Source organism: Podarcis raffonei, chromosome 2, assembly GCF_027172205.1.
Source record: "Podarcis raffonei isolate rPodRaf1 chromosome 2, rPodRaf1.pri, whole genome shotgun sequence".
Classification (NCBI taxonomy): Eukaryota; Metazoa; Chordata; class Lepidosauria; order Squamata; family Lacertidae; genus Podarcis; species Podarcis raffonei.
In genome coordinates, this window is record NC_070603.1 from 34,899,777 (window position 1) to 34,914,170 (window position 14,394).

At 44.3% G+C, this 14,394-nt stretch overlaps 1 protein-coding gene across 1 annotated transcript; it reads left to right on the forward strand.

Annotated features, from left to right (window-relative positions):
• Nucleotides 1–27: 27 nt before the first annotated feature.
• LOC128407463 (5-hydroxytryptamine receptor 3A-like) lies at nucleotides 28–9,934 on the forward strand. The gene is made up of 9 exons (XM_053375846.1): nucleotides 28–844; nucleotides 1,721–1,878; nucleotides 2,231–2,275; nucleotides 2,374–2,483; nucleotides 3,527–3,696; nucleotides 5,017–5,177; nucleotides 6,183–6,393; nucleotides 7,862–8,035; nucleotides 9,244–9,934. Exons 1-9 carry the CDS (start codon nucleotides 799–801, stop codon nucleotides 9,510–9,512), a joined length of 1,344 nt encoding a protein of 447 aa, XP_053231821.1. The 5' UTR covers nucleotides 28–798; the 3' UTR covers nucleotides 9,513–9,934.
• Nucleotides 9,935–14,394: the final 4,460 nt, after the last annotated feature.

A 14,394-nucleotide genomic window follows, 5' to 3' on the forward strand; every position in this document is an offset into this window, starting at 1 on the left:
AGGTGGTTTAAAAAAAAAAAAGCGAAGCATGGCCTTAAGTCAAGGATGGAGAACTGGTGGTCCTACAGATGCTGCTGGACTTCAATTCCCATGAGCCCCAGCCAGCATGGCCAAAGCTTAGGGACAATGGGAGTTGCAGTTCGGCAACATCTGGAGGTTATGAACTGTAGTTATGTCCAAGAACCATGGCTCTGTCACAGAATTTTGGCAGCATCTATACCAAACCACAATTCCCAGGATCATTTGAAGACACCAATGGGTTTAAACACCGTAGATATATGTGAATAGGGTTGATATGCCTTCAGGCCCTACTGTGTATTTTACTAAGTGAAGTGTGTTGCATTTTCAAAGAGGCAGGAGTGTAGTGCCTGATATCTAATTACAATATTTGTCTTAACAACATTTGCAAAGAGTGCATTAAAAGAACAACTCATAATTGTCTGGAAAGAAACATCCGGATCTCAACGAGGAGTAAGTAATGCACACTAATGGGAAGCCAGATCCTTAATTAAACACAAATCTAGAGGAAGCGAAAGCAAATGTTTTAGTTGGGTGATCCCAACAGGGAGAAATATACAGATGCTAATCCAGAGCCAATAAAGTTATGAGAAAATATCATTACGAGCAAATGCATGGAAATGAGATTCAAAACCAGAGATGTGAAATGCATTACCCCACAGCCAGGAGAGATCTCAATTTCACACAGAAATGTGGCTCTTCCTCACCGCTGCAAATTTAGCAGCCTAGCAGATTATTGCTTCTTCTCTTAAAGACACTTGGTTCTACTCTCAGAGAAGAATGTGGAGAGCTGTTATGATTAGTTTTCTACTCTCCTGGGTGCCAGGTAAAACCATTTCTTCTCCTCTCTCTAGCTTTAATAGCTGACAAATCAACTAAGAGACTTTATAGAAGGTAGGATGGATGCTAGAATGAAAGGCAGCAGTTTCTCGAGTTCACTGGCTTTCGAAATAATGGTATACAGCAAAGGAAGAGGAGAGAAAGGATACTGTCTGACTCTGCCTAGATGCACCTCTTTGCTGGGGCTTTTGACACTTGAGATGTCTCTTTTTAGCATCCGCCTTATTTTCGTATTCGTAAGTTTCTTTAAACTGCTTTTAATGTTGTGTTTTCATATAATGTTGTGTTTTAATTGTAACTGGAAGGGAGAATAACATTATAAAAGAATAAAGGGGAATTGAAATGCATGAGGAAAAGGCTGAGCAAGTGAAGGCTGGAATGTGAAGGTTGTGTTTGCAGGAGAACCATGCGAGAAGGATGTGTAGGAGCTATTGCTGTAACTGTTGAGGAAAAAGGAGGGAGGGTTAAACCAGTATAAGCTAGTAGAAAGACGTATTGCCATATAGGGACATAACAGCCCCTTTGCTTCCCTGTGCTTGCAATTGTATAAATGTGTATACTTCTTTCATATTTGGTGTGCCATCCATAACTACTTGCTGGTTGAGGCTGTGTGAAACCAGCCTTGCAATATCTAAATAAATGTCCTATTTGACTAACAATTGGTGTCCGGATTCTGTTGGCCATCCAGGCTGAACCCACAGGGTATTGGGTACTGAACTCCAATATTTCCCCAGCATAACCAAACCTGGAACATTAGGTTAAAGAGCAGGTAATAAATTGTAAACAAGAACAAGAACAGAACAAGGACTTTTGAATCTTACCATACTGACACATTCATCTTCTCATTTTGTCCCCACTCCAGAAGCCACCCAGAAACAGAATTGTAGGTATCACGATGTGGCTGAGTACCTGAACATCTCTTCTAATAAGGATCTCTTCTTATACACCATACCTCTGAATGATTGGGAAAAGCCTATAGAAGTTCAACTAGACTTCACCCTGGTGTCCATCCTTTCAGTGGTAAGAGAGAATAATCATTGCATGGTTGGTTGCCAGTGATGGGGCTAAGCACAAATACTGGGGAGGGGGCAAAGAAAGGGAAGGGAGGTTGGATGTGGAGTGCTGCCTTACAATTGCAAACTGTTGGGGGAAATTGCAGAACAGTCGCTTACTGGATTCATAGCTTCAATTCTAGCTGTGTGTGACAGGCAGGGCCACCAGCCAGTTGGGGACAGGTGGATTTTTAAAGAGGGACATCCATCTCCCACCCACCCACCTTCCAGTTGTACCACCAATATATCTGTCTCTGTGTTAATTCTCTAGGACAGGAGGAAAATAATATGTTAATCTTTTCCCTTTTGGTTCCTTGCAGCAAGAAAAATTGCAGGTGGTCACATTCTATTTCTGGATGTATGTGGTGAGGTCCTCTTTCTTCTCTGTAAATAGCAAACAGTTCTATCCTCCCATGATTTTATTTTATTTTATTGTAAGTAATATATTTTTTCTTTCCTCTAGTTCTGGGACAATGAATTTGTCTCATGGAATCCCTTGGATTTCTGTAACATTACGAATATCACTTTGCCTGTGAACCTTTTTTGGACCCCAGACCTCTATATAGATGAACGGTAATGCTGCTTTTATCCTATGGTGAATGTGTTTCCAAACTGCATTTTCAGGGCAAATTCACAGGGTTGCTTTTGGTGCAGCCATGTACTGAAACCACTTTGCCATATCTATTCCAAGGCATTGAGAAGGCTGCCTGCCATGATAGCCAGAGGTTTAACAGCACTGGGCTGGGGGCTGAGCACAAATGCAGACACCATTGCCAGGGCTAAGGCAAGAACCTGTGAATTTTGCGTTGTTTGACTGAGTTCAGATTGCCTCACTTCTTCTTGGCACAGAGTTTGGTCTAAGGGCTCGTCCACATTCTGCTTGTTCTTCACCCCCAGTTTCCCGCTGATGTCATGGGAATAAATTAGAAAATTGTGCAAGTTTTGATTCATTATTCGTTTGTTATAAGTATTTTATATCATCATTCAGTTATATTTTATGTTTTATTATTGTCATGAAGTCAATATCTACACGTTGACCCTTTAGATCAGGGGTAGTCAACCTTTTTGTATGTATTTTACCATCTTTCTTGATGGTAAAATTTCCTTACCACCCACCAGTGCTCGATGGAAGGAGGATTCAACTTTTGCCGTAGAACCCCCGACCGCCCATCTAGAATCCTGAAACTAGTGGGCGGTAGGGACCAGGCTGACAATCCCTACTTTAGTTGGTTGTTCCAACAAATAGTTGGTAGACCATGAGACTCTTAATCTCAGGGTTGTGGGTTTGGGCCCCACATTGAGCAAACAGATTCCTGCATCGCAGGGGGTTGGACTAGATCAGCCTTTCTCAGCTGTGGGTCCCCAGATGTTGTTGAACTACAACTCCCATCACCCCTAGCTAGCAAGGCCAGGGCTCAGGGATGATGGGAGTTGTAGTCCAACAACATCTGGGGACCCACAGGTTGAGAACCGCTGGACTAGATGATCCTCAGGGTCGCTTCCAAGTCTGCAATTCTATGATTAACAATGAGGCTTCCCATGTAGGGGCCAGACTTACGGGTTATCTAATCTGTACAAAATGCAAAGCTTTCCTAATTACAATATGCTGTCTTTAGGGCAGATGAAGACAAGTTCACACAGAGCCCTTTTGCTTATGTATCAGCCGACAGTTCCATTCAAATGTTTCAAGCCTACCGACTGACTTCATCCTGCAGTCTGGATGTCCATGCGTTTCCTTTCGATCAACAAAAATGCAACATAAGCATAATGTCATCAATACATTCAGGTAAAACCATGTATTTCGTTGAACTGGCATGATAGTTGGCTTCTCTCTTTTCATTTGTACCCTCTTGAATGCACACCCCCAATTTGCACCCCATGAACTCACTCTTATGTTGAACTCCAAACCACCACACTTCACCCCCTTTTTTCACCTATCTCGGCAATTATTGTAACCAGGGGCTGCAGCCCAGCTTGTGTGGCTCACCAACCCCACTAAACCCTACACAGCTTGCCAACTCCCCTCCGTTTACACCTCACCCAACCCCCAATCCCGCCACAGCTCTCCCAATGGCCCCAAAGCCCTAACAGCTTGCCCAACCCCCCCCTTGCACATCACCAACCCCTACCTCCAATGGGGTTGCCAACAAATGGAGCATAGTTTCTGCTGTAGGAAGAGACAAGAATGGCTGCATTTTAAAATGCAGGTTTTTTTTCGCACCTCAGAGCAGCAGCGTGGGGGTGGCGGGAACAGATGAAGAGGAGATTTTCTCCCATTTGTTCCACCCCTCCCCAACATTTATGGCATGGCTGCAGATGTACTAAGAAGCGAAAAATGCCTGAATTTCCAATTGCAGCATGATGACAGCCATACAACTTTATTATGTTGTAAGATAAGATTGGGTTAGTCAAGTCCATTATAGTGGTACCTCAGATTAAGAACGTAATTCATTCCGGAGGTCTGTTCTTAACCTGAAACTGTTCTTAACCTGAGGTACCACTTTAGCTAATGGGGCCTCCTGCTGCTGCAGCACGATTTCTGTTCTCATCCTGAAGCAAAGTTCTTAACCTGAGGTACTATTTATGGGTTAGCGGAGTCTGTAACCTGAAGTGTCTGTAACCTGAGGTACCACTGTACTTTCAATGGGTCGATGTGAAGTAGGACTAGCATGGGGAACAAGCCATTATTATTTGTTTGCTGTATTTCTTATCCACCCTTCACCAGGAGGTCCCCACTATATACTCAGCTTGTGTCTTTCTGAATGTGCCCTATGTTCCCTGTTTTCTGCATCTTTCTTCACTCTCTCCCCATTATCACTCTTCCCTGCAAGTTTGCTCCCCTTGCCAATGCTCAAAGTCGCCTCTCAAAATTAATTCAGAGTTGCTCCCATTGGAGGCTGACCATGTGTGTGCTACTGATACATCAATACCATTTTTGGTGTGATGAAACACCGGGGCTTAATTCTCACACTGAGCAAACTGTGGGACAAGATGGAACAGTTATGACACAACCTTAAAAGGAAGACCTAATATGGATGTGACTGTGATTTTCTATACTGCCCTGAAGTAACAACCTTCCGTATCATTTCTCTTCTACTGCCTCTAGATAAGGAAATGATAATCGTGAGCAACAAATCTTCCAAGAAGGCGAACCAAGATAGTCGCAAAAATTACTTGACCAGTGGGGAATGGAAGTTTGAGGAGCTGAGAATCATTGAGCACATCATGGAATATGATATAATTAACTTCAGTGCTGTCACTTATGAGGTATTTGGTTTCTAATACATTTAAAAAACATGGAAACAGAAAAAGATCTCCCCCTATGTAGCTAGTGTTTGTTTTTCATGCTTACGAGTTTTAATCCACACTTATTTTCAGAACTGCTGCTTAGATTTTAGGTAAATCTTAAAAGGGTAGTATGTTATTGGCTCATTTTCATTTCTTAAAAAAGAATGCAAGTGTTCTTTGAAATATGTTGATGATGGACACTTCGATTAAAAACAAAACACGGTTAAACCAACAAGAAAAACAATAAATCAGAAGTTCATTTGGGAGGAATGCTTGCCTAAATAGGTATGTCTACAGGAGCCAGTGGAATGCCAACACTGATGGAGGCCTTTTGTATTTCAGCAAGGAGGGAGGCATTCCACAGCCCTGGTGCCATCAAGTTCTGATTACAGTCATACCTCGGGTTGAATATGCTTCATGTTGAGCGAGTTCGAGTTGTGCTCCGTGGCAACCCGGAAGTAACGGAGCACGTTACTTCCAGGTTTCGCTGCTCGTGCTCAAAATGACGTCACACGCATGCGCAGAAGCAGCGAAAAGCGTGCCGTCACTAGTTACGTTTGCTTCTGGATGTGAACGGGGCTCCGGAACGGATCCCATTCGCATCCCGAGGTACCACTGTATTGAAATTTTGCCTGCCAGGCCATTACAGACAGAGAAACCTTTGTTTTCCTTCAATGGTAAATCCCTCAGTGGTACGGGGACCCATTTCAGGGTTTCTGCAGCAGCTCTTTTGACCCCACTCCAGGTCCTGCCAGGGGCTCCATTGTTTCCTACAATTGTTATTGTTATTAATATTACATTTATATCCCATTTTTCCTTCTGAAACATTTTTGGAGGAGGGAAGACGGTGGTCCCACCCACCAATGGGTTGCTAAGAATAAGGACTGTGAATGAATGTATGCTACTAATGAGACTGAAAAGAGAGTTCCATTCTTTGCTGTAATCTTCATTTTTATTTATTCATTTCCCCCCCTTTTTGGACAGATTTCTATGAAGAGGCGCTCCATTTTGTATGTGTTGGTTCTGATCCTCCCAACTTTAACTCTCTTTTTGCTGGATATGGCTATTTCTTTTGCATCTGCCTCTCCTGGAGAAAAGATTGCCTTCAAAATGACATTGATCCTTCAAATCTCATTTTTGTCAATGATTCTTAATGATATGCTACCCGCAACATCGGATAATCCACCAGTCATAGGTAAACCGCCTTTTATACATGTCTTATTTCAGTGCCGGTAGCCTTTGAACACTTAGGGTCTGTCAAATAGTTTTGATTGCTTTCATTGGACTAATTCACATTGTGGTTTAGTTAGTGAGCAGGTCCCTGGGTCAGTAACTAACTTTTAGTTGGAGGTACATTTTGTGAATCATCATTATCTTGCACGGTACAAAAATAGAATAACAATACCCCCTTAGCAATTTGTTTAGCACTTTAATATGGTCAAATCACTTCAAATATAGTATCTTTCAAATCATATAGCAACCCTGTAAAGCAGGTCAGTATTATTATCCCTATCTTCCAGCTTGAAGGTGAATAATTATTATTTTATTATTATGTATTACATTTGTATGCCTCCCTTTACCCGTAGATCCCAAGGCGGTTTACAACATAAATCACAATATATATTTTTTTAAAACCAGAAAATCCATAATAAAAACAAAAACAACCCAATAGTATCCCTTCCCACAACACATTTTAAAAGGGCGAAATAAATAAACAAAATTGTCCAGTAGCATCTTAGAGATCAACTAAGTTTGTTCCGGGTATAAGCTTTCGTGTGCATGCACACTTCTTCAGATACACTGAAACAGAAGTCACCAGACCTTTATATATAGTGGGAGGGTGGGGTGTGATTCTTTTCAGAAGAGTAGTAGGAGATGGGTATTGACTCAATGGGTATAGTAAAAATGTTGACGACTGTTAATGACTGCAATTAGTCCTACAAGAAAAAGCAAGGGATAGCATGCAGATGACCAAAAATAGCTATAGCATATGTAATGAGACAAGAATCCACTATCTCTATTCAGACTAGTTCTATCCATAGTTTTCAGTTTAGACCAACATGGCTACCTACCTGAATTTTAAAAGGGCATTAGACATCAATCAGCCAAAGGCCTGGTTGAAGAGGAATGGTCTACCTGGTGCTTAAAGGTGTATAATGAAGGTGCCAGGTGAACCTCCCTGGGGAGAGGATTCCACAAACAGGGAGCCACTGCAGAAAAGGCCTGTTTTCTCATGTTGCTGCCCTCCAGACCTTCCTTCTTACTAGGAGGGAGAGAAGGGGTTGGGAAGGGAAGGAAAGGAGCTTGACGCAGTGCAAGTACACTAGCAGGAGTGCCAGACAGGCTCTGCTGATGCACTCACCCCAGACTGCCCCTCTCTGTTGCCTCCTCTCTCTCCATGACAGTAAGTGGTAAGTGATGTCACTGTTGCAACGTGAAAGAGGCAGCTCCACCACACTAGGCCACTTCTGAATTCAAGGACACATTCTAGCCAAGCAGACACTCAAGGAGAGCAAAGGGCAAGCCTATTGATAAGGACTTGGCCCACTGAGAGTTTCAAGCACTGGAAGAGTCCTTGGGTTCCCCATTCCCACATTAAAGAAAAGACCTCTGAGGGATGCTAGCTTTTCACCACCCGTGTTTCTTCTTCTTCTTCAATGCAGCCATGTTTTTCACTGGGATGTTTGTATTTCTGGTCCTTGGTATCTTGGAGAACGCTTTCGTACTCTATCTCAGAGAGAAGAGACCAAAGTTGCCATCCTTCAAGGGGAATAAATTCATGAATAGAATCCTGAGCAAGAAGAAAGAGGAATGCGAGAGCCCAGCGATCCATTTAGGTAAGCGTTTTCCGAAATGTAAACTGTTTACCGTAAGGAGGTGGGGCACCTATAAAGCAGAAGGGTGCAGATATCAAGCACCATCATCCATTACTATAAGAAACCTTTTCGCACAAGGGTATGCACAGGATTTAAGTACAGTGGTACCTCGGGTTACAGGCGCTTCAGGTTACAGACGCTTCAGGTTACAGACTCCGCTAACCCAGAAATAGTACCTTGGGTTAAGAACTTTGCTTCAGGATGAGAACAGAAATCGCGCGGCGGCAGTGGGAGGCCCCATTAGCTAAAGTGGTACCTCAGGTTAAGAACAGTTTCAGGTAAGAACGGACCTCCAGAACGAATTAAGTTCTTAACCAGAGGTACCACTGTATACACTGTTAAAAAGAAAAACAAATCATTGAGACGCACCCGCTGGAGAGCTGGAATTTGTTTATTGATTGATTTATTAAACAGATTTCGAATAAACAGATTTAGAATAAATTCATCAAGTAGTGTACATCTCCCACCAGAATGTGCAGTTGGAACAAGCTTGTATTCTTTTCTGAGTAATGTGTGAAATGGATCTGAGGCGTCAAGCTGTCAGCATAGCTCAAATAAGTAAGTGTGGAAGGAAGCAATCCATATTAATCTAAGGTGTGGGCAATTTCACAAGTTTCATTCATTCTGTTAAGCCTCAGATATGTCACATCTGATCCCTTTCATGCACTTTCATGCAATATAGAAAGTGGAAATAAGCTTAAATCAGATGCAAGCTCTTCTTCATTCATTACGTACTGGAAAATATTAATATTGCTCTTAGAGCCATTTAACCTGCATATCTTAAGGCTGAAACACTTATCTGGAACAACATTCAACTAAACTTGATGGTGGAACTTAGCTCTCAGTAGGCATGCATAGAATTGCACTGCAAGAGCCTTCTTGATTTGCATGGTCTTCTCCAGCACTTTGAGTCTTGCAAGGAAAACAAAGGCCCTGTCTGGAATCAGATAACTGGCATTTGTTTTAATGAAGGTGGAGTTATGTTGCTTCACATTGCATTATAACAGATGCAAAATGTCCAACATGGCTTCCAGTGAACCATATGCCAGAATTTGGAATCAAAGAAGCAGTTCTTTAACTCTCCATTCCTTTATTCTCAAACAATGTCTGTTCCCAAACATAACAGATTAACAGATTAACATATATCCTCCTCATTTTCATCTGTACAGGAGACAGGTGCCCCAAAGAGAACCAGCCGGCAGATGGATTTCCCTTGCCAGCAAAAGACAGTGAAGATGACAGCTTGGTGTTTCTGAAACATCTGAATATGGAACTGCAACAGATCAAGAAACATCTCTCTCTAGAAGAACGCCAGGATGACCCTGAATCAGTCGCGTGGAATAAAACAATGGCCCTTGTGGAGAAAGGGCTTTATTACACCCGCCTGATTTTATCTGTCATCTTTTTAGCTGTTATTATCATACAGTGGACGCGCTGAATTATAGATTATTGGCCTTTGTGGTGGAACAAGGAGCATGGCATTTTTGTAGACTAGATCACATAATTGATGCACGTGATACAATTGCACTACATTACCACCAGTTAAGTTGTATAAAGTTAGGAAATGCCGTGGGACTAAATGTCTAATGCTGTTGGATATTAAATTACTAATTTCAAAGCAAATTATTCTTGGAAATATGTGAAAACAGGACAAAATTTGCCACTTAACTGAGCCTTGCAAAACCAATTATTCTGAAATACTGGTTTTCCAAGTCTTCACTGGGTGGCATATTTTCTGACCTGGCATCAATGCATGCCATCCTTGGGCAGTTGCCAGGGTTTCAAGGGGGTTCATCAACTTGAAAAGGGTGTCTTTGTCCAGGAATAAATTACCTACAATGCTCCAGAGCAACAGAGGCATTGTGGGAACTTGAAATGGCAAGAGCTGGAGCCAGTTGCCTAGTGCTGCCATCAGGTAATCCAGGAAAAGAACAAGAAGGGCTAAATTTTGGCAGGGATATCATCTCCAGGCCTATGTTGGGAGAAGCAGCAACAGGCAAAATCCTTCCTTCTGTGCAACTAGTAAAGGCTCAGAAGCTCCCTGAGCTCTATTGTATTTGACAACTCCAGGAAAACAAAGTAAGCATGTGTGAAATTAGTCTAATTTATACATCTAGTTATGATCAGCAATATGAGTTTAAAGAGCAATATCAGTTTGGGCATGAGCAATTTAACTTGGCCAAAAAGGAAACCGGGAGCATTGTTCGCTTCACTTTCTGTGAACTGCTGCCAAAAATCTTATAATTGCATGAAATGAGTGATGCATAATAAAGAAGTGAATTGACAATATTGTTGCTTCATCTTGCCAGTAAGAAGATCCCTGGTGAATCAGGTCAAAGGCCCATCTAGTCCAGCATCCTGTTCTCGCAGTGAGATGCAGCATCCCTTGTGTTTATGGTTGTCCCTGAGGAGGACATTGTTGTTGATATGTAGCTGGGAGGTGCATATAGCAGCCTGAAGTCTCAGGAGCATCATCTTGCTGCTGTTGGTATTCATCTCTCTCTCAAGAGAGAGAGAGAGACAATGGAGTTTCCCTCAGGGGTGGTCAAATTGCTGTGTTAAGAGCACCAAAGCGACCTCCCTGGTGCACAAGCCTGCGCAGTATGTATGGGGGTACTGGGCTGCCCATATGACAAGACCCCCCCCTCAGTCTTGCTGATGTGGTCCAAAGGAAAGCAGAGCAATGCCTACCTGCCCGCAAAATGTCTTGCCAGAGTGATGCATGTTCTAGTTATCTCCCACTTAGACTACTGCAATGGGGCTACCTTTGAAGGTGACCCGGAAACTACAACTAATCCAGAATGTGGCAGCTAGACTGGTGACTGGGGGCAGCCACTGAGACCACATAACACCGGTCTTGAAAGACCTACATTGGCTCCCAGTATGTTTCCGAGCACAATTCAAAGTGTTGGTGTTGACCTTTAAAGCCTTAAACGGCCTCGGCCCAGTATACCTGAAGGAGCATCTCCACCCCCATCGTTCTGCCCGGATGCTGAGGTCCAGCGCCGAGGGCCTTCTGGTGGTTCCCTCACTGTGAGAAGCAAACCTACAGGGAACCAGGCAGAGGGCCTTCTCGGTAGTGGCGCCCGCCCTGTGGAACGCCCTCCCATCAGATGTCAAAGAGATAAACAACTACCTGACATTTAGAAGACATCTGAAGTTAGCCCTGTTCAGGGAAGTTTTTAATGTGTGACATTTTAATGTATTTTTAATCTTTGTTGGAAGCCACCCAGAGTGGCTGGGGAAACTAAGCCAGATGGGTGGGGTACAAGTAATAAATTATTATTATTATTATTATTATTATTATTATTATTATTATTATGAGTTTTGATTTGATATCCCGCTTTATCACTACCCTAAGGAGGATCAGAGTCTTCCTTCTCCTGGATGGGCCCCTTTCCCAGGTTGATGAGCCCCACCTGCTCCTCACTTCCCTCTGCAGCACGTGCAGAAATCACCTTCTTGACCATTGGAACCACTAGCAGTCTTGCCTGCTCAATCAGCCAGAGCCTGTCTTCACATGCAGGGGAAGTCCCTAACTCAACAAGGGTTTGAGACCCATTGGCTACCCAGTGGGGGAAGAAGCCTCTTGGGCACCTGGGGCGGGGCGCCCAGGGGCGGGGTGAACCACCCATAGAGGCGGGGCACGTGGCACGGCATGGCGTGGCACCCATAGGGATGGGCAGAGGCAGAGCTAGTGGCGGCAGCGCACATCCCAGAGGGGTGTGCCAGCGGCAAAGAGCTGCATGGGGGGGCACCTCCCAAGGCGATGCTACGCCTCCTCAGGGATGACACTTGGGACGCACCACCCCCACTGCCCCCACCCTGCTCCGCCTCTGCGGTTAACCTCACCTGGTTTAGCCAGCCAGTCGAAGCCATTCCCAGGATGTGCCTGCTGTTACATGCTGACAGCTTCTAGGAGCCACAAGTGAGAGCTGGGTGCAGGGTGGAGACCAAAAGTGGACAAACAGAACGAGCACAATGCGTCCCCCCACCAGAGGTACTGCCCCTCCCCTAGCACCTCATACACCCCGAGGATCATCTACATCTCCTTTTAACAAGATCTCTGCATTTTTTAAATTACTCGGTATAGTTATATTTACCCAGAACTCACTCCTCTTCACCACAAGCTATAAAACACTGAATCTCTCACACATTATCTGTTGCTTGTGACTGAATGCTGTAATCAGCAGTCGAGTTTGCTAGCTAAACCAAAGGATACTTGGGCTGAGCGTGAGTAAAAGAAACAGGGGTTACGTTCCAGGGATTGCGTCTAAAGCCCAAATCGTGAGTGAGGTTGCCAAAGTCCTTTTTTCCAAGCTGCCCACCCACCTTCCGCCCCTTTTAAATTAATTTACCTATTTCGCAGCATACATCAATCTGAATGCACACAAGTAAAATGTCCATAAATTGCAGGCTAACTGTACTTCAGGCAGTTTTGGTGCAGCTGCTGTGGCTCATATTTCTTGTTTGTTTGCTGCGCTAGACTGCTGCAGCAAAACAACAAAGAGTGCGTTCTGGTAAGACTGAGGACCCCTCCAGGTGGCCTGTTAAATAAATGGTTATTTATCCTGAGTTGCTTGCATTGAGATTAGACTGTGCCCAGTCTTTACTGAGCATTTATTCTGACTGATTTGCATGGAGGTGATATGGCATTCATGCTTTCTTGCTTGCTTGTTGTATGTTTTCCTCATAGCCATTGTTCATCAACACTTTTCAGCATATTTCCCTGTAACTTTCCTAAACGCAGGAAGTATTTGTTGTTGTTTTTTTAAGTGGATTTGTTGTCCTCGGGCAATGGAGTGTGTTTTAAAGCCACTTTAACTGCTGAAAGGCTTTCTGAAACTCAGTCCACCAGAATGCCCCCCCTCCTGAATTTATTCTCTTCCTTTACCTGCTGTGTTTATTATAAGTATAGTGGTACCTCGGGTTAAGAACTTAATTCGTTCTGGAGGTCCGTTCTTAACCTGAAACTGTTCTTAACCTGAGGTACCACTTTAGCTAATGGGGCCTCCCACTGCCACCGCACAATTTCTGTTCTCATCCTGAAGCAAAGTTCTTAACCCGAGGTACTATTTATGGGTTAGAGGAGTCTGTAACCTGAAGTGTCTGTAACCCGAGGTACCACTGTACATTGCAAAAATGTACAAGACACATGGAGAGGATGAGCCTTCATGGCATTATATCTCCAGAGTGTCTGTCCTCGCTTCTCTCATAGCTTCAGCCGGCTTGAGTTCAGAACAGGCAGGAATATATTCCCCAGCCTCTCCAGTCAGCAGCCAAGATGGATCTGCCTTTGCTCCCCTCTGCTCCTTGCAAAACAACACTCTTTCCCTGTCACCTCACACACATCCCATCACCTTGCCAGCCTGCCCATTCTCCTGTCTCTGTCCACTCCTCAGAGCTGGGGGGAAGGACAAGTTCTTTTGCATTGCCAATGGCCTGGTATTGTTTCCCAAAGGCTCTGCACTTAACCAGCTTGACACGGTCCCGCAGCTAGCATTTTCCCTCCCTGTCCCAAATATCAGCTAGATTCTGACATTCGTTAATTTCTCAGAGGTTCCTCTCCTCCCCTCAGAAAACAACCTATAACATCGTGAACTGTTATAACATCATGAAAGCACAGATCAAAAACACAGCACTGGAAGCCCAGTAAACACCAGAGCACCAGGCCCGCCACACATAACATAACATGATATCACATGGATGTGATATCACATACATGTGACACCATACCGCAGCACCAGCGCACCGGGCACCTCAGAGGCTCATGCCAGAGTGCAGAAGTTTCAGTCCTTCAGCGCAACCCTGCTGACAAACTCAGCACCCCTTGGATCTTCATGATACAGTGGTACCTCAGGTTAAGAACTTAATTCGTTCTGGAGGTCCGTTCTTAACCTGAAACTGTTCTTAACCTGAGGTACCACTTTAGCTAATGGGGCCTCCCACTGCCGCCGCGCGATTTCTGTTCTCATCCTGAAGCAAAGTTCTTAACCTGAGGTACTATTTCTGGGTTAGCGGAGTCTGTAACCTGAAGCGTCTGTAACCTGAAACATCTGTAACCCGAGGTACCACTGTACACGCAACTGGAGGAGGCCAATGGTCGAGAAGGCCAACCATTGACAGGAAGCCGAGTGAGGAGCCCGACTCTACACTTGCCCTCTTCCACCCACTGGCGGAGGAAGAGAGGGGAGAGGGGATGGCACACACACACACACACCCGTGCTGAGCGCCTCACCCACACAGGTGATGTGCCACGCCCCCAGGATGCGCACCAGCCATGCCACGCCACGCCTGCTCTCTACCCCCCGTGCTGGAGC